We start from the raw sequence: 18,502 nt of genomic DNA, 5'->3' as shown, positions 1-18,502 counted from the left end.
AGCTGCTTTGCAGGGCGGCTTACACTTCAGGGGCGAGAAAGGTTTTTCCAGCCCCCAACATGTAGGTTATCCTGTATAACAGGTGTGATATTGGACTGCCTTATCGACTTGAATTGCTGGGCACCCTACACACCAGGGGCAACAAATGATTTAGGCTGCTCAGCACGACTGGCGTGTTGTGGGAGTAGTATTGACCTGCACTATCAACTTCTTTTGCAGCAAGGTTAGCTTATTGGCACAGCTGGCGAAAGGTTGTGATGGATAGCGAGGGAATGGAGAGAGCGAGGGTGGAGACGGGGGGGGGGGGGGGGGCAGTTTGGGATAGATAGAGAAAGAGGGTTCAGAAGGGAATGGTCAAAGAGAGATGTGGCAGCAGGGAAGGGACAGAGAGTGTGGGGCAAGGTGATGGACAGACAGGGGGAAGTGTGTGTGTGTGTGTGTGTGTGTGTGTGTGTGTGTGTGTGTGTGTGTGTGTTTGAAGCTTATGGGTTCTCAGCAGCATGGTTATCAGCACCCTTACACACATGAAAAGAAATTGATGTGGATGTATACATATATACATAGACAGTGTGGAGGATATAAGATGGGCAGAGAGAGCAGAGGAGTAAGGAGGATATGGATACAGAGTTGTTGGGGGGGGGGGGGGGGAGATGAGATGGACAGAGAGAGAGAGAGAGAGAGAGAGAGAGAGAGAGAGAGAGAGAGAGAGAGAGAGCAGCCTCACAGGGGCTACACGTGCAATGGCCATGGCTGAGCAGAGAGAGGAGAGGGGGGGGGGGGGGGGAGGTAGATACTGAGACTGGTGGGAGGGGATGGGTAAGAATGAGTTAGACAGAGGTAGGAGAAATGAGGAGAAGGACAGACAGAGATAGGGGAGAAGGTGATGCAGAGAGAGGGAAGGATGCAAGAGGTAGATGGAAGGTGTGTAGATTTAGATGCAAAATGATTAAGAGGAAGGTGAGATGGACATAGAGAGATGGAGGAGTATATGGACAGATGGAGGCATGGAAGATATGGTAAGAATTAGGGGGAGGAGGAAATAGACAGAGAGAGGAAAAGATAATATGGAGAGGCAGGTAGAGTGGGATGGAGGAGATGGAGTGATAAAGGTGGGAGAACAAGGTGGAAGGAGAGACAGGAGAGGAAGAGATAGAGAAAGAGAGGGGGGAAGAGATGGTGTGTGCAATATAGGTGTGGAATGGGTACATGAGCAAAGTCATGGGAAAAAAGCTAGTAGTAGATAAACAGCACATATGTTGTGTAATGCAGGAGGCAGCATCTATTTTCAAGGTAGCAGCTTCCTTTCTAATTTACTTGATCAGATTTAAATGACACAAATGTGAATAGCAGTTAACAGTAGATCAGTTTGGTTGGATACAAACAGACACACAGCATGATTTTCAAATGCTCTGTTTATGTTATCAGTTTTTCAGTCATTCGTACCTTCAACACCCCTCCTCACATATTAAACATCTATCATCATTCCACAACTCTAGTACCAAACTAGATACGTCCAGCATCATGGCTATATCTTTGCTTGACACTACCTCCAGTCTCCTTCTCCATTTCAACCATATGATTATTGAACCCTTTAGCCTCTATGAAATGTACACTCTGCAGTGGAGTGTGCACTGATATGAAACTTCCTGGCAGATTAAAACTGTGTGAAAAATGAAAAAATTGTGAGGATGGGTGGTGAGTTGCATTTGGGCAACTCAGTCAACAGAGCAATTGTCTGTGAAAGGCAAATGTCATAAGTCTAAGTCTTCGTCTGGCACACAGTTTCAGTCTGCCAATTTAGATTGTAAGCTGCGTCCTACAAAAATCCATGCTGAATTCAAGAGGAGATTAAAGCTTTATCTTTTATCATTGGCAAAGCTTCCCTCTCTATACTTTTATCTTCCCTTTCTATTTCTCTTTTCTTCTCTCTGCCTTATCTGCTATTCTTACCCTATAATCTCTTGTTATTCCTCTGATCAGACAAGTTCTGCAGTTGATTATTTCTGTACTCTCATCATAGGTTTCTGTTAGATGTGCCTAATCATATACGAGAAGAATATAATGGGGAAATTGCTTAAGGTTAATGAGACTAATATCTCTTAAATTCCACATATTATTATTACTATTATTATTATCATTCTTTTCTCACACGTTATTGTTATTGTTGTTGTTGTTGTCTTCAGTCCTGAGACTGGTTTGATGCAGCTCTCCATGCTACTCTATCCTGTGCAAGCTGCTTCATCTCCCAGTACCTACTGCAACCTACATCCTTCTGAATCTGCTTAGTGTACTCATCTCTCGGTCTCCCTCTACGATTTTTACCCTCCACGCTGCCCTCCAATGCTAAATTTGTGATCCCTTGATGCCTCAAAACATGTCCTACCAACCGATCCCTTCTTCTAGTCAAGTTGTGCCACAAACTTCTCTTCTCCCCAATCCTATTCAATACCTCCTCATTAGTTACGTGATCTATCCACCTTATCTTCAGTATTCTTCTGTAGCACCACATTTCGAAAGCTTCTATTCTGTTCTTGTCCAAACTAGTTATCGTCCATGTTTCACTTCCATACATGGCTACACTCCAAACAAATACTTTCTGAAACGACTTCCTGATACATAAATCTATATTCGATGTTAACAAATTTCTCTTCTTCAGAAATGCTTTCCTTGCCATTGCCAGTCTACATTTTATATCCTCTCTACTTCGACCATCATCAGTTATTTTACTTCCTAAATAGCAAAACTCCTTTACTACTTTAAGTGTCTCATTTCCTAATCTAATTCCCTCAGCATCACCCGATTTAATTTGACTACATTCCATTATCCTCGTTTTGCTTTTGTTAATGTTCATCTTATATCCTCCTTTCAAGACACTGTCCATTCCGTTCAACTGCTCTTCCAAGTCCTTTGCCGTCTCTGACAGAATTACAATGTCATCAGCGAACCTCAAAGTTTTTACTTTGTCTCCATGAATTTTAATACCTACTCCAAATTTTTCTTTTGTTTCCTTTACTGCTTGCTCAATATACAGATTGAATAACATCGGGGAGAGGCTACAACCCTGTCTCACTCCTTTCCCAACCACTGCTTCCCTTTCATGCCCCTCGACTCTTATTACTGCCATCTGGTTTCTGTACAAATTGTAAATAGCCATTCGCTCCCTGTATTTTACCCCTGCCACCTTTAGAATTTGAAAAAGAGTATTCCAGTCAACATTGTCAAAAGCTTTCTCTAAGTCTACAAATGCTAGAAATGTAGGTTTGCCTTTTCTTAATCTTTCTTCTAAGATAAGTCATAAGGTCAGTATTGCCTCACGTGTTCCAACATTTCGACGGAATCCAAACTGATCCTCCCCGAGGTCTGCATCTACCAGTTTTTCCATTCGTCTGTAAAGAATTCGCGTTAGTATTTTGCAGCCGTGGCTTATTAAACTGATAGTTCGGTAATTTTCACATCTGTCAGCACCTGCTTTCTTTGGGATTGGAATTATTATATTCTTCTTGAAGTCTGAGGGTATTTCACCTGTCTCATACATCTTGCTCACCAGCTGGTAGATTTTGTCATGACTGGCTCTCCCAAGGCCGTCAGTAGTTCTAATGGAATGTTGTTTACTCCGGGGGCCTTGTTTCGACTCAGGTCTTTCAGTGCTCTGCCGAACTCTTCACGCAGTATCGTATCTCCCATTTCGTCTTCATCTACATCCTCTTCTATTTCCATAATATTGTCCTCAAGTACATCGCCCTTGTATAAACCTTCTATATACTCCTTCCACCTTTCTGCCTTCCCTTCTTTGCTTAGAACTGGGCTGCCATCTGAGCTCTTGATATTCATACACGTGGTTCTCTTCTCTCCAAAGGTCTCTTTAATTTTCCTGTAGGCAGTATCTATCTTACCCCTAGTGAGATAAGCTTCTACATCCTTACATTTGTCCTCTAGCCATCCCTGTTTAGCCATTTTGCACTTCCTTTCGATCTCATTTTTGAGACGTTTGTATTCCTTTTTGCCTGCTTCTTTTACTGCATTTTTATATTTTCTCCTTTCATCAATTAAATTCAATATTTCTTCTGTTACCCAAGGATTTCTAGCAGCCCTCGTCTTTGTACCTACTTTATCCTCTGCTGCCTTCACTACTACATCCCTCAGAGCTACCCATTCTTCTTCTACTGTATTTCTTTCCCCTATTCCTGTCAATTGTTCCCTTATGCTCTCTCTGAAACTCTGTACAACCTCTGGTTCTTTCAGTTTATCCAGGTCCCATCTCCTTAATTTCCCACATTTTTGCTGTTTCTTCAGTTTTAATCTACAGGTCATAACCAATAGATTGTGGTCAGAGTCCACATCTGCCCCTGGAAATGTCTTACAACTTAAAACCTGGTTCCTAAATCTCTGTCTTACCATTATATAATCTATCTGATACCTTTTAGTATCTCCAGGGTTCTTCCACATATACAACCTTCTTTCATGATTCTTAAACCAAGTGTTAGCTATGATTAAGTTGTGCTCTGTGCAAAATTCTACTAGGCAGCTTCCTCTTTCATTTCTTAGCCCCAATCCATATTCACCTACTATGTTTCCTTCTCTCCCTTTTCCTACACTCGAATTCCAGTCACCCATTACTATTAAATTTTCGTCTCCCTTCACTATCTGAATAATTTCTTTTATTTCATCGTACATTTCTTCAATTTCTTCATCATCTGCAGAGCTAGTTGGCATATAAACTTGTACTACTGTACTAGGTGTGGGCTTCGTATCTATCTTGGCCACAATAATGCGTTCACTATGCTGTTTGTAGTAGCTTACCCGCATTCCTATTTTCCTATTCATTATTAAACCTACTCCTGCATTACCCCTATTTGATTTTGTGTTTATAACCCTGTAGTCACCTGACCAGAAGTCTTGTTCCTCCTGCCACCGAACTTCACTAATTCCCACTATATCGAACGTTAACCTATCCATTTCCCTTTTTAAATTTTCTAATCTACCTGCCCGATTAAGGGATCTGACGTTCCACGCTCCGATCCGTAGAACGCCAGTTTTCTTTCTCCTGATAACGACATCCTCCTGAGTAGTCCCTGCCCGGAGATCCGAATGGGGGACTATTTTACCTCCGGAATATTTTACCCAAGAGGATGCCATCATCATTTAATCATACAGTAAAGCTGCATGTCCTCGGGAAAAATTACGGCTGTAGTTTCCCCTTGCTTTCAGCCGTTCGCAGTACCAGCACAGCAAGGCCGTTTTGGTTAATGTTGCAAGGCCAGATCAGTCAATCATCCAGACTGTTGCCCCTGCAACTACTGAAAAGGCTGCTGCCCCTCTTCAGGAACCACACGTTTGTCTGGCCTCTCAACAGATACCCCTCCGTTGTGGTTGCACCTACGGTACGGCCATCTGTATCGCTGAGGCACGCAAGCCTCCCCACCAACGGCAAGGTCCATGGTTCATGGGGGGAGGACACGTTATATCTGGTTAAAAATGGAAAGTGATGCGGACCTTGATCAAGTGTGCCTTCCTTTTAACTGTACGGTATATGTTACATTGCATTTAGGAACTTTCGGGTAATTGAACATGCATCAATAATTACAGATTTCTGTAGTTGTATATATAAGTTTGGATGTAGCTATATTGCGTTGATGTACTGGTGGTGTACTGGCGGATATTGTGTGGTATGACTCCTGTAGTTGAAAGTATAATGTCAACTTTATCCTGATGCCACATGTCCTTGACTTCCTTGTTTTATCTGCTATAATGGTTGTGTTCCAGTATAATTTGTATTCATCATTCTCCAGTACATTTTGTGGTGCATACTGTATGTGGGAACGTGTTGTTTTATTAGTTTACGTTGTATGGCAAGTTGCTGATGTATTATTTTTGCAACAGTGTCATGTCTTGTGGGGTATTCTGTATTTGCTACTATTGTACATCTGCTTGTGATGTGATCTACTGTTTCTATTTGTTGTTTGCAAATTCTGCATTTATCTGTTGTGGTATTGGGATCTTTAATAATATGCTTGCTGTAATATCTGTTGTTTATTGTTTGATCCTGTATTGCAATCATGAATCCTTCTGTCTCACTGTATATATTGCCTTTTCTTGGTCAAGTGTTGGATGCATCTTGATCGATGTGTGGCTGTGTTAGATGATATGGGTGCTTGCCATGTAGTGTTTTCTTTTTCCAATTTACTTTCTTCGTATCTGTTGATGTTATGTGATCTAAAGGGTTGTAGAAGTGGTTATGAAATTGCAGTGGTGTGGCAGATGTATTTATATGAGTGAGTGCTTTGTGTATTTTGCTCTTTTCTGTTCGTTCTATAAAGAATTTTCTTAAATTGTCTACCTGTCCATAATGTAGGTTTTTTATGTCGATAAATCCCCTTGCTCCTTCCTTTCTGCTTTATGTGAATCTTTCTGTTGCTGAATGTATGTGATGTATTCTATATTTGTGCCATTGTGATCATGTAAGTGTATTGAGTGCTTCTAGGTCTGTGTTACTCCATTTCACTACTCCAAAAGAGTATTATTATTATTATTATTATTATTCCTACTGTTATTATTGTTATTATACATGGCTCATGTACCACACACATTCTTAACATCTGCTTACTGAGGAAGTCTGGTTACATGTAAGAAGTACCTGAAGGCATAATCTTGTCCAGTTAAATCCACCAGACAGATTTTAACCAAACTAGGTACACATATCATTTGCCATATGGAAAGAGTTGCTGTGGTGATAAGAACAAACTACCTTTCAAAGGGATGGGGGAAGGGGGGGGGGGGAGGGAGTGAAATGAAGTGTAGATCGTGATGTGCACACACCCAGATTTTATACACCCAATATTTGACACTGAGAGTACTTAGTGACTTGCAAAAACTTTACACATAATTTAAAAACTTTACAAAACTTTGTCTTGGTGATAAGCCCTACAAATTAATCAATGGAAGGAAGTTTATCACTTACTACATTTTCGCTGTTCATGCAGTAAAACAGCCACATCAAGCATGAGGTTTTAATTTATTGCTCTTTTACTACTAACTGTATTCGCAACACATTTTACATACAGTATTTACAAACACCACTGAAAGTATCTGAAAAATTATGTCATTCTATGAGACATAATTCAGGAGATATGACATTGTACATAATTGCATGAAAATTTGCTGCATCATTCATGACATTTAAATTTATTACTTCTTTGCACCCAACTCTATTCACAACATATTTTGCAGACAGCATCCACATATGCTGCTGAATGCACCTACAAAAGTATATTATTGTACTGCACATATTCCAGGAGCTATGACATCATAAACATTAAGCTGCCTGAAAATGAAAGTGCACAGTGAAAGTCTCCATAGATATAGGTAAAATATGTGTACAAATCTGTGCAAAAAGTATTAAATATATGTGACAGGTACATATGCAGACGCAGCCATGACTAAAAGGAAACCTCCAAAGCCTCTTGATTGATTTCAACCAAACTTGTTTCATACATTACTTACTATCTGGAAAGAAATACTGTGGGGGTAAGAACCACAAGCCTCCTATTTGTGGTTGGAGTGAGAACATGGAGAAAAAAGGGTAGAAGAGATGGACAGAGAGAGACAGGAAGAAGGGGGAAGGAGGACAAGGATAGACATGGACACAAATATGTGGGAAAGGAGATGGGCAGTGAGAGGGGGAGGAGGAGATGTATTTTAAAAGGGGGAGGGGGAGATGAATTTTGGTAGGAGGGAAGAGGAAATGGACAGAGATGGAGAAGATGAGGTAGACAGAGACAGGGAAGAGAAGTTTAATGAACAGAGTAAGAGCATATGGACTATCAGACCAATTGTGTGATTGGATTGAAGAGTTCCTAGATAACAGAACACAGAATGTCATTTTCAATGGAGAGAAGTCTTCCAAAGTAAGAGTGATTTCAGGTGTGCCACAGGGGAGTGTTGTAGGGCCGTTGCTATTAATAATATACATAAATGACCTTGTGGATGACATTGGAAGTTCACTGAGGCTTTTTGCGGATGATGCTGTGATATATCAAGAGGTTGTAACAATGGAAAATTGTACTGAAATGCAGGGTGATCTGCAGCGAATTGACGCATGCTGCAGGGAATGGCAATTCAATCTCAATGTAGACAAGTGTAATGTGCTGCGAATACATAGAAAGATAGATCTCTTATCATTTACCTACAAAATAGGTCAGCAACTGGAAGCAATTAATTCCATAAATTATCTGGGAGTACGCATTAGGAGTTATTTAAAATGGGATGATCATATAAAGTTGATCGCCGGTAAAGCAGATGCCATTCGTTGGAAGAATCCTAAGGAAATTCAATCTGAAAACAAAGGAAGTAGGTTGCAGTACGCTTTTTCGCCTACTGCTTGAATACTGCTCAGCAGTGTGGGATCCGTAACCATATAGGGTTGACAGAAGAGATAGTGAAGATCCAACAGAAAGCAGCGCACTTCATTACAGGATTATTTAGCAATTGAGAAAGCATTACAGAGATTATAGATAAACTCCAGTGGAAGACTCTGCAGGAGAGACAGTCAGTAGCTCAGTACGGACTTTTGTTGAAGTTTTGAGAACATACCTTCACCGAGGAGTCAAGCAGCATATTGCTCCCTAACATACCTTCACCGAGGAGTCAAGCAGCATATTGCTCCCTCCTACGTATATCTCGTGAAGAGACCATGAGGATAAAATCAGAGATATTAGAGCCCACAAAGAGGCATACACATAGTGCTTCTTTCCATGAACAATACGAGACTGGAATATAAGGGAGAACCAATTTAGGTACACAAGGTACCCTCCGCCACACACCGTCAGGTGGCTTGTGGAGTATGGATGTAGATGTAGATGTAGATGTAGGGACAGACACAGATGGGAAAGGAGGAAATGGAAAGACGGAGATGAGGGAGGAGGACATGGACAAGAGAGGGATAGGGGAGGAGATAGATGGGTTGAGAAGGCGATAGAGGGCAGTAGGAGATTGACTCATAGGGGACAGGAGTTGATGGATTGAGAGGGGAGGAAAGATGGACTGAGAGGGGAGGAAAGATGGACTGAAGGGGGAGGATGAGATGGACAGAGGAGTGGGGGGAGGGGCAGATGGGCAGAGTAAGGGGGGAGTAACAGGTGGACAGGAAGAGACAAATGAGGAGATGGACAGAGATTGGTGGGTGGAGGGTGTGGATAGAGAGAAGGGAGAAGAAGATGGACTAAAAGAATTGAATAAATACATACACAGGCACAGAAGGGTACTCAGCTAGCAAACTCATATAATAATAAATAATATTGCATTCATATTGAAATATCCACTATAAAACATTATATGGTGGACCAAGCTGATAAACAATGTATGTGGTTTTGCAAGCTGCTCTGCTTTTGATACTATAGGATTTATTAGTGGTGTGTCTGAAGTACATGTTAGTGGATGGGTCCATGAGGTGGGTTGTATAATAGGGCAGTTCCACAGATAGGAACCTGAGTGTAGGCTCAGTGGTGTGTGAATGTCATAAGAATTGACTAGGATGTTACAGAGATTGATGTATTCGAGGCCAGGTGATGAGGAGGTTCTTCTGAGTTTTTCTGAAAGTGGGAACTATATTAATCAGATCTGCAAAATTACAATACCTTGAGATTCAGCCACACGCAGTGTATTGCATATTGTACATCCTCTGCTGGATGCCGACTCTCTACATACAGTTCATCAGGAGATGTGCACAGTACAGCATCCACAGTGTTGGGAGAGGATGATATTTTGCCTGTAACACCAATGAGCAGACATATTCAGTTGCAATAACCCAGTTTATAAGTAATTCTCTTTGCTTAACCAGCAGCCACATTCATTTTCTCAAAATATTTATTCATTTTAATATGTACAATGTCAAATAAAAATAATCAATGATAACAGGCAAAGGCTCAGAATTCGAGTTTTGGTCTGGCATGCAGTTTTTACCTGGCAGGAAGTTTCAATCAATTATAATGTTTAGTGTGGTTTCAGTTGCCTGAGACTGCAATTGTGCATGTGAGTTGCGTTTGCTTGAGTGTGTGTGCATGTGTGTATGTATGTGTTTATTGTTGACAAAGGCCATTGGAAGAAAGCTTTAAGTGTGAAAATCTTTTTGTTGTGCCTATCTGCGACTCAGCGTCTCTGCTATACGGTGAGTAGCAACTTTCCTTCTCAGAATATTGTTATAATGTTTACAGAACTGGATTTGAATTTTCTAATTTGACACATTGCTTTAGTGTAATATGAAAGTCAGAAATGAATATTAGCACTCGCAGAGATGGAAGATAAGTGTCTAGTTACCAGTCTTTCAGAATTTCTAAGCAATTCTTTTCCATGAGTTCATCTTATGTGATAATGGTGATTATTGCAGTTTTAGTGTGATTTATTCAGAACCACAAGGGACTGCAGAAACTGCAATGTTGCTGATGAGACTATATCATTTAAGGGCCCAAACACATTGACAACAGTCACAGCCACAAAAATACTGGAACAGGCCTACAACTGGCTCACAGCTAACAATTTAACCCTTACACTTCTAAAAACTCATATTTATCAAGTCCAAATAAACAAAAACAGCTCACAGTATGAAAAGGAGGTATCAATGCATATAAACTGACAAACTGTGGAAAATGATTCCTGAGAGGAAAATGAGCAGAAAAGATGATGTGGACATATGGCTGAAAATATTTTCCACAGCAGGTACACCCACTTGAAGGTGGAGATCTCAACAGAACAGATTCAAAGACTGAAAGCACACAAGGTAACACATTCAGCAAGCGGGAATGTTCTGTCTGTACTAGTGTTTCAGCAGCAAAATCAAGAGGGCAGTGATCTGGAGCACCATCATGTAGTAGATTTGTATCACCAAAGGCATGTCTTCCAGCAGCAGAGGCACAATCACCCACAGGAACTGCAGTTATGCCTCATCTGTGAGGCTTTCTGCGAGCATGACTGCTACCGTGAGCTGATCATCAATAATATCTGTCCACATGCTGAAACTGAACAGGTGTTGATGGTTCACTGCCTCCACACACCTAAGACATAAGTACAGGCAGAATATTACTATTTGCCTGGTGTGTTAGCAAGTGTGCTTTCAATCATTGAAACCTACATCATTAAAGGTCTTATGGGTGTACCTTATTTGGAATGACTTCCTGGAAATGTGCCCATGATAGCTTTTCTGCTCCTTATCTCCTCAGGGACCGATTCCTGCAGTTTGCACCCATTCTGCAAAACCACCTTTGTAGTGAAGTTTCTCGGTATCAAAATGAAACTGATAAATTGTATGCTCCTGCTGTTTGGTAAGTAACATGATACACTTATTACATTATATTGTCAGATAATAAAGCTTCTTGCATAACGACATATTTTAGACCTATATTTATAATGCAGATATTATTAATACTTGAAATACATACATGAAATTGTTTTCATTCAAATTATGTATTTCAAAACTGGCATGCAAATTTTGTGGATTTGTGATACTGTACATTATTATTATTATTACTATTATTTCTTTCTTATCTCAGACATTATGTCTGGTCAGAAGTAGAAAGTGACGAGGACCTTGATCAAGTATGACTTCCTTTTAACTGTACGGTTATTATTACTATTACTATTATTATTATTATTATTATTATTATCAGTATTGGTATTGATTTGAAAGTTCCTGACAAATTAAATTTGTGCACTGGATCAGGACTCAAAACCCACCTTCACTTGTAGATCATCTCCTACCCACACTCGATTCCCGGTCCAGTACATTGTTTGAATCTGTCATAAAGTTTCAAATCAGAGCACATTCTTCAGTGGAGAGAAAATTCATTCTAGAAACAATCCCTCCAACTGTGGCTACGCCATATCTCTGCAGTATCCTTTACTCCTGGATTGCTAATCCCTTAAGGTATGCAGAAGTTCTGTCATGACTCGTGCCTGGATAGCTCAAGTGGTAGAGGAATTTCCCACAAAAAACAAAGGTGCCAGGCTCTAGTTCCCATCAGAACATAGTTGTCATCTTCCAGGAAGTTTCAAATTACAGCACACACTGCTGCAGAGGGAAAAATCATTCCTGATATTGATTATTGACACAATCTGAAGTAGTAAATGAAAAATAAGTTTTACATGAAATATGTATGACTTGTTTTTGTCTTTGATGTGACTGATAACTATACATTTGGAGTCAGGTGTTGTGGTCTTGCCAGGAAGAAATGAGATTGTGTCAGATCTTGTTTTGATGTACTAGTATTGTGTAGAGCATGATGTTATGGTGTTGTACTCTGGAACTTGTTTTAACTGGATGTGGTAATCATAGAGGACTATTAATAAAATATGTAAAACAATACAAAACAGCCTGTATAATTTCATTTAACAAATTTCTATTGAAAAGTTGAAATCCTCAAATCTTGGAAGCAGGATCTTACCACTGGTTAAACTGTGCCAACAACAAAATTGACTGAGTCAACAATGAAGGTAATTTCAATTTCTTTCAATCGCAGTTTCAAACTATGAGCAGTGCTAACTTCAATCTTTTATTTCTCCACAAAGTAAGTATTCATGCTAAGTCATGGTAAGTATTGTTATAATTTTGATAATTTAAATATAATAGTAATAAGAGAAATGTTAAGAGCATCCAGATTTATAACAGACTGAGATGGCACCAGTGCATGGACAAGTTAACCAAAAGGCTGAATTCTGCCTGTTTTGCACCCAGAAATATCTCTCATTGTGTTGACCTCCAGAAAAAATAGCTAGCATATTTTCACTCAGTTCTGTGTTGTGGTACAATCTTCTGCAGAATCACAGGTAATGTCAAAAAAGTATTAATTCCACACAACTGTGCAATAAGAATATTATATAACATTGATAACCAAATATCTTGCAGAAGATACTTCAGGGAACTAAGGATGCTTACATTTGCATGTCAGTACATGTTGTGAATTGTGGTTATTAGTATCATAACATTCATAATCTAAATGCAAACAATAGAAAATCCAGGATGGAATATAACAATATTAGAGAACGAAAGTTGCTACTCACCATATAGTGGAGATGTTAAGTCATGATAGGCACAGCAAATGAATTCACACGATTATAGCTTTTGGCCAATAAAGCCTTTGTCAGCAATGGACACACATACACAAGCACACACACACATGAATCCACACACAACTTGAACACACATCTGCAGTCTCAGACAGCAGCAGCACCAGTGCATGATGGGAGTGGCAACTGGGTGGGGGTAAGGAGGAGGCGCGATGCGAAGGAATAGTATGGTGGGGGTGAGGGGGTTGCAGACAGTGAAGTGCTGCAGTTTAGATGGAGGGCAGGAGAGAAGGTGGGGAGGGGGGTGGGGGGCTAAGTAGGCGAAATGACATTAAAGACATTAGAAGACTGGGTGTGGTGGTGAAATGACGGCTGTGTAATGCTGGAATGGGAACAGGAAAGGGGCTGGACTAACAAAGATTAAGACCAGGAGGGATATGGGAACGTAGGATATATTGCAGAGAAAGTTCCCACCTGCACAATTCAAAAAAGCTGGTATTGGCGGGCAGGATCTATAGGGCACAGGCTGTGAAGCAGTCACTGAGATGAGGGATACCATATTTGGCAGTGTGTTCAGCAACAGGGTGGTCCACTTGTTTTCTAGTCACGGTTTGTCGATGGCCATTCATGCAGACAGACAGCTTATTGGTTGTTATGCCTGCATAGAATGCAGCACAGTGATTAAGCTTAGCTTGCAAATCACATGACTGGTTTCACAGGTAGCCCTGCCTGTGATGGGACAGGTGATGTTAGTGACCGGACTGGAGTAGGTGGTGGTAGGAGGATGTATGGGACAGGTCTTGCATCTAGGTCTGTTACAGGGTATGAGCCATGAAGGAAGGGATAGGGAGCAGGGGTTGTGTAAGGATGGATGATTATATTGTGTAGGTTTGGTGGACAGTGGAATACCACAGTAGGAGGTTGGGAAGGATAGTGGGCATGAAATTTTTCATTTCAGGGCTTGACGAGAGGTCATCGAAACCCTGGCAGAGAATGTAATTCTGTTGCTCCAGTAACCGATGGTACTGAGTTACGAGGGGAATGATCCTCTGTGGTGGACTGTGGGACTTTGGGAGGTGGTGGGAGACGGGAAAGATAAAGGACGGGGGATTTGTTTTTGTACAAGGTTGGGAAGATAACTACGGTCAGTGAAGGCTTCAGTTAGACCCTTGGTATATTTTGAGAGGGACTGCTCATCACTGCAGATACGATGACCATGGGTGGCTAGGCTGTGTGGAAGGGACTTCTTGGTATGGAATGGGTGGCAGCTGTCGAAGCGGGGGTATTGCTGATGGTTAGTAGGTTTGATATGGGCAGAGGTTCTGATGTAGCCATCTCTGAGGTGGAGGCCAATATCTAGAAAGGTAGCTTGTTGGGTTGAGTAGGACCAGGTGAAGCAAATGGGGGAGAAGTTCTTGAGGTTCTGGAGGAATGTGAATAGGGTGTCCTCACCTTCAAACCAGACAGCAAAGATGTCGTCAATGACTCTGAACCAGATGAGGGGTTTAGAATTCTGGGTTTTTAGGAAGGATTCCTCTAGATGGCCCATGAATAGGTTGGCATAGGATGGTGCCATGTGGGTGCCCATAGCCATACCTCGGATTTGTTTGTAGGTAATGGCTGTCAATCAGGGTCAGAACAGAGTTGTGTGTAGTTGCGACTGCATTATTTTGGAGCTAAGTGGATTTGAACTTGGGCAAACTGTTGGTGCTCATATGGTGGTTGCTTCTGTAACCAAGGCAGCCAAACTGTTAACTGTTTTGAGAGGTTTCAAGAGGAACCATATCAAAGATTTACATCACATATGAGGAAAGCAGAATAGCACCATCCACTAAGTTACAATACAGACAAAAAGTGTGTTTCAGGTGATCATGATGGACAATCACTGAAGAGGAGTTTGATAAAAATAAGAGGATGACAGGAGCAAAAGTTCCTTCAGAACTGAATGTTGCAATCATGGAACCCAGTAAGTACTGAGACAACACGATGGTAACTCCATAAGCAGGGAATTCCAAAATGAACTGGTATTTCAGAACCACTGATAAATAGAGCAAGTGCCCATAACAGGAAAACACAGAGCCAAAGTCATAATAATTAGATTATGGAGCAATGGAAGGAAATCATATGGTTGGATGAATCTTTTTTGAAACTGTTTCCACCTTCTGGCCAATTTTATGCCCCAAGAGTGAAATTTGGCAGGGGTTTGGTGATGATTTGGACAGTCATGTTGTGGTATTTCATGGTTCTGTGGCTGCTCTGCAAAGCTGCATTACTGCTAATAATTATGCAACCATTCTGGCTCATCAGGTCCATCCCATGTACTATGTTTAATCCCTACTGGTGATACTGTTTTCCAAGATTCCCTGTTCATACAGCTCGCATCATCTGGGACTGTTCTTGTGAGCCGAGGATGGATTTTTTCATCTCCCCTCACCACCACAGTCACCAGATCTCAATGTTATTGAGCCTTTGTGATCTACTTTAGAAAGAAGGGCTTGTGATCACTATCCACTTCCATCGCTGTTACCAGAACTTGGTGTTACTTTGCAGGAAGAATGGTATACAATTCCACTGAAATCATACAGGACCTGTATTTATCCATTCTGAGATCACTAGAAGCTGTTTAGAATCCCAATGGCCTTCCTACGCCATATCAAGCATGGTAATGTGTTATGTTTGGTTTTCCACATTTTGTATATGCCCTGTACATGGTCTGAAAACCACTGTGCTCAATGGCATGGCCTTCAGCACCCAATTTTTCACTTTCCAATCTCCCCAGTTCTTGAATGACGATGAAATGATAAGGACAACACAAACACACAGTTCCCAGGTAGAGAAAATCCCCAACCCAGCTGGTAAACCACTGTGAAGTGCATGACAAAAGGTACCAGTATAGTAAAACATGTTTCAGTTTCCTACAGTTTGATCATTTATGGAGTGAAAAATGAGTGGCTATTTCATTGTCTCTGTATGTACTATAATTAATCTACTTTTGTCTTCACAGCCCCTACAGGAATGATGTGTGTGAGGCTGAAGAATATCTCCATATTCTTCATTTAATACTGCTTCCTGAAGTTGGCACTCAGGTAATAATATGCATTTATTTCCAAGTGTCTGCAAATTATAGTTATTTAGAATTCTGTGACACCATCCTATGAGTTAACAAACCTGTGACCATTCATGTCCCCATTCTTCATATATGTTCAGTATCTCCTGTTAGTCCTATACAGTATGGACAACCACACACTTGAGCAATGTTCTATGACAGGACACACAAGTGGTTTGTAAGAAATCTTGTTTTGTGCGTTGACTCTACTTCTGCAGCATCCTGCCAATGACTTGAAGTCTGCCACCTGTTTTACCTATGACTGAGCCTATCTGAGCATTCTATTTCATATCCCTATAAACAGTGAAACAGTTACATGCCGCTATTGGTAAGAGCTGGCAGACTCCGAATGTGACACATTGATATTATAATCATGGGATACTTCTTTCTGCATTTTGTGAAGGGCACAGTTTCACTTTTCTGAACATTCCTGTAAATAAGAAGGGCAAAAGAATGGACAGACCCACATCCTTAACATCAGTATGCTGCAGAATTCTTGAACATATTATTTATAAGTTTGAATGCAATAAATTTCGTTGAGATAGAAAACTTTTTGTCTACAAATCAGCACATATTTAGAATGCATCACTCTTGCAAGACTCAGCTTGCCCTTTTCTCACACAATATTCTGCAAGGTATGCGTGAAGGGCAGAGGCAGCTTCCATATTCCTACATTTCCATAAAGTATTTGACATGGTGCACTGCTGCAAACTGTTAACAAATATGTGAGTGGCTTGAAGGCTTCTGAAGTAATAGAACTTTATGATGAGTGTGCATGAGGGACTAGGGTATCATCAGGAGCGCTCAGGGAAATGTGATAGGAGTGCTCAGGGAAATGTGATAGGAGTGTTCTTATTCTCTTTGTAATTGAGTGATCTGAGGGACAGGGTAAGCAACAATGGATGACTGTTTGCTGATGACGCTGTAGTATACTGCAAAATATCATCATTGAGTAACTGTAAATGAACACAGGATGACCTATGCAAAATTTCTGTTCAGTGTAATGAATGGCAGCTTGCTTTATGTGTAGAAAAATGTAAGTTAATACAGATGATTATGAAAACCAATACTGTAATGTTTGAATATAGTACTAGTGGTGTTCTGCTTTACAGAGTCACATTGATTAAATTTTTAGTTGTAGCACTGCAAAGAAACATGAAATGGAGATAGCACATAAGAATGATAGTAGAGAAGGCGAATGGTTTACTTCAGTGAACTGGGAGGGCTTCAGGAAAGTGTAGCTTACCTACAACGGCATTTGCTTACACAATGCTATTGTGAACTATTCTTGAATACTGCTCAAGTGTTATGAACCCCACAAGGTCATCAAAACAATTCAGAAGGCTGCTGTTAGATTTGTTAGCAGTAGGTTTCATCAACACACAAAGTCTCATGCAAGTGCTTTGTCAACTCAAATGGGAATCCATGGAGGGAAGATGCTCCTTTCATGGAACACTATTGAGAAAAAATTACAGAACAGGCATCTGGAGCTGACTGCAGAATGATTCTAATACAGTCGATGTACATTTTGCATAAGGGTCACATAGGCACAATAAGGGATATTACGGCTTGTACGGAGGCATGTAGACAGTGATTTTTCCCTGACTCCATTTATGAGTGGAATAGGTAAGGAAATGATTAGTAGTAGTACATGGTACCCATGATTATACATCACATAGCAGCTTGTGAAACATGTATGTCAATGTAGATGTAGAATCAGCCCAGAACATGTCAAAGTCTCCAAACAGAATTTTCTTAATTTGGTGACACCCTTCTACATACCTAGTAGCAGTAGTGTTTCAGTAAGAAAAAGTACAACTTTTCTAATTAGTTTGTAATTAATCTTGTGTCCTTTAACTCTTTCTTCTATTTTGCCAGATGAAAAAATTTCTGGTTCCAAAAACTCAGAGTTTTACATGATTGATTGTGCATTCTTGTCACTGATGCTGTATGGTGAGTAGAAAAGTTTATGCATGTCTTCAATTGTAGATTTGTTTTTATAAACAATTTTCTTTTTGAGTCTACATATATGTATGATGAACTGAACTCCACAAACAGAATTTTGTAGATTGTAGAGGGATATTTTCTGAGTACACTGGTGCAAGGGACCTACGGTATCTAGTGGCCGATGACAGAGTAATTGCATTTGATTTCTTACCACCATTTATCTCTGTATCTGTATCGTGCTCACTACAAACATTGGTGGTACGGGCTGTATGCCTTGCTTGGAAACAAACTTATTCCATTCACTCATAGTACTTACCATTGACAACAGCAAAGCCCATTTTGTGATTTAAATAATAAGACTCTGCACTTGTTACATTTTAATGCATATTTTGAGAA

The 18,502-nt window shown here is 40.5% G+C and overlaps 1 protein-coding gene across 2 annotated transcripts in view; it reads right to left on the bottom strand.

Annotated features, from left to right (window-relative positions):
- LOC126291710 (uncharacterized) overlaps nucleotides 1-18,502 on the bottom strand; it is a 327,921-nt gene that overhangs the window by 119,295 nt on the left and 190,124 nt on the right. For both annotated transcript variants that reach the window (XM_049985366.1, XM_049985367.1), the window contains exon 15: nucleotides 9,633-9,763. In XM_049985366.1, coding sequence (XP_049841323.1) covers nucleotides 9,633-9,763 — 131 coding nt within the window. The remainder of the gene's footprint in view (nucleotides 1-9,632; nucleotides 9,764-18,502) is intronic.

The sequence above is a fragment of the Schistocerca gregaria genome, chromosome 9 (genome assembly GCF_023897955.1).
Source record: "Schistocerca gregaria isolate iqSchGreg1 chromosome 9, iqSchGreg1.2, whole genome shotgun sequence".
Lineage (NCBI taxonomy): Eukaryota > Metazoa > Arthropoda > Insecta > Orthoptera > Acrididae > Schistocerca > Schistocerca gregaria.
This window is presented reverse-complemented; position numbering and strand designations above follow the sequence as displayed.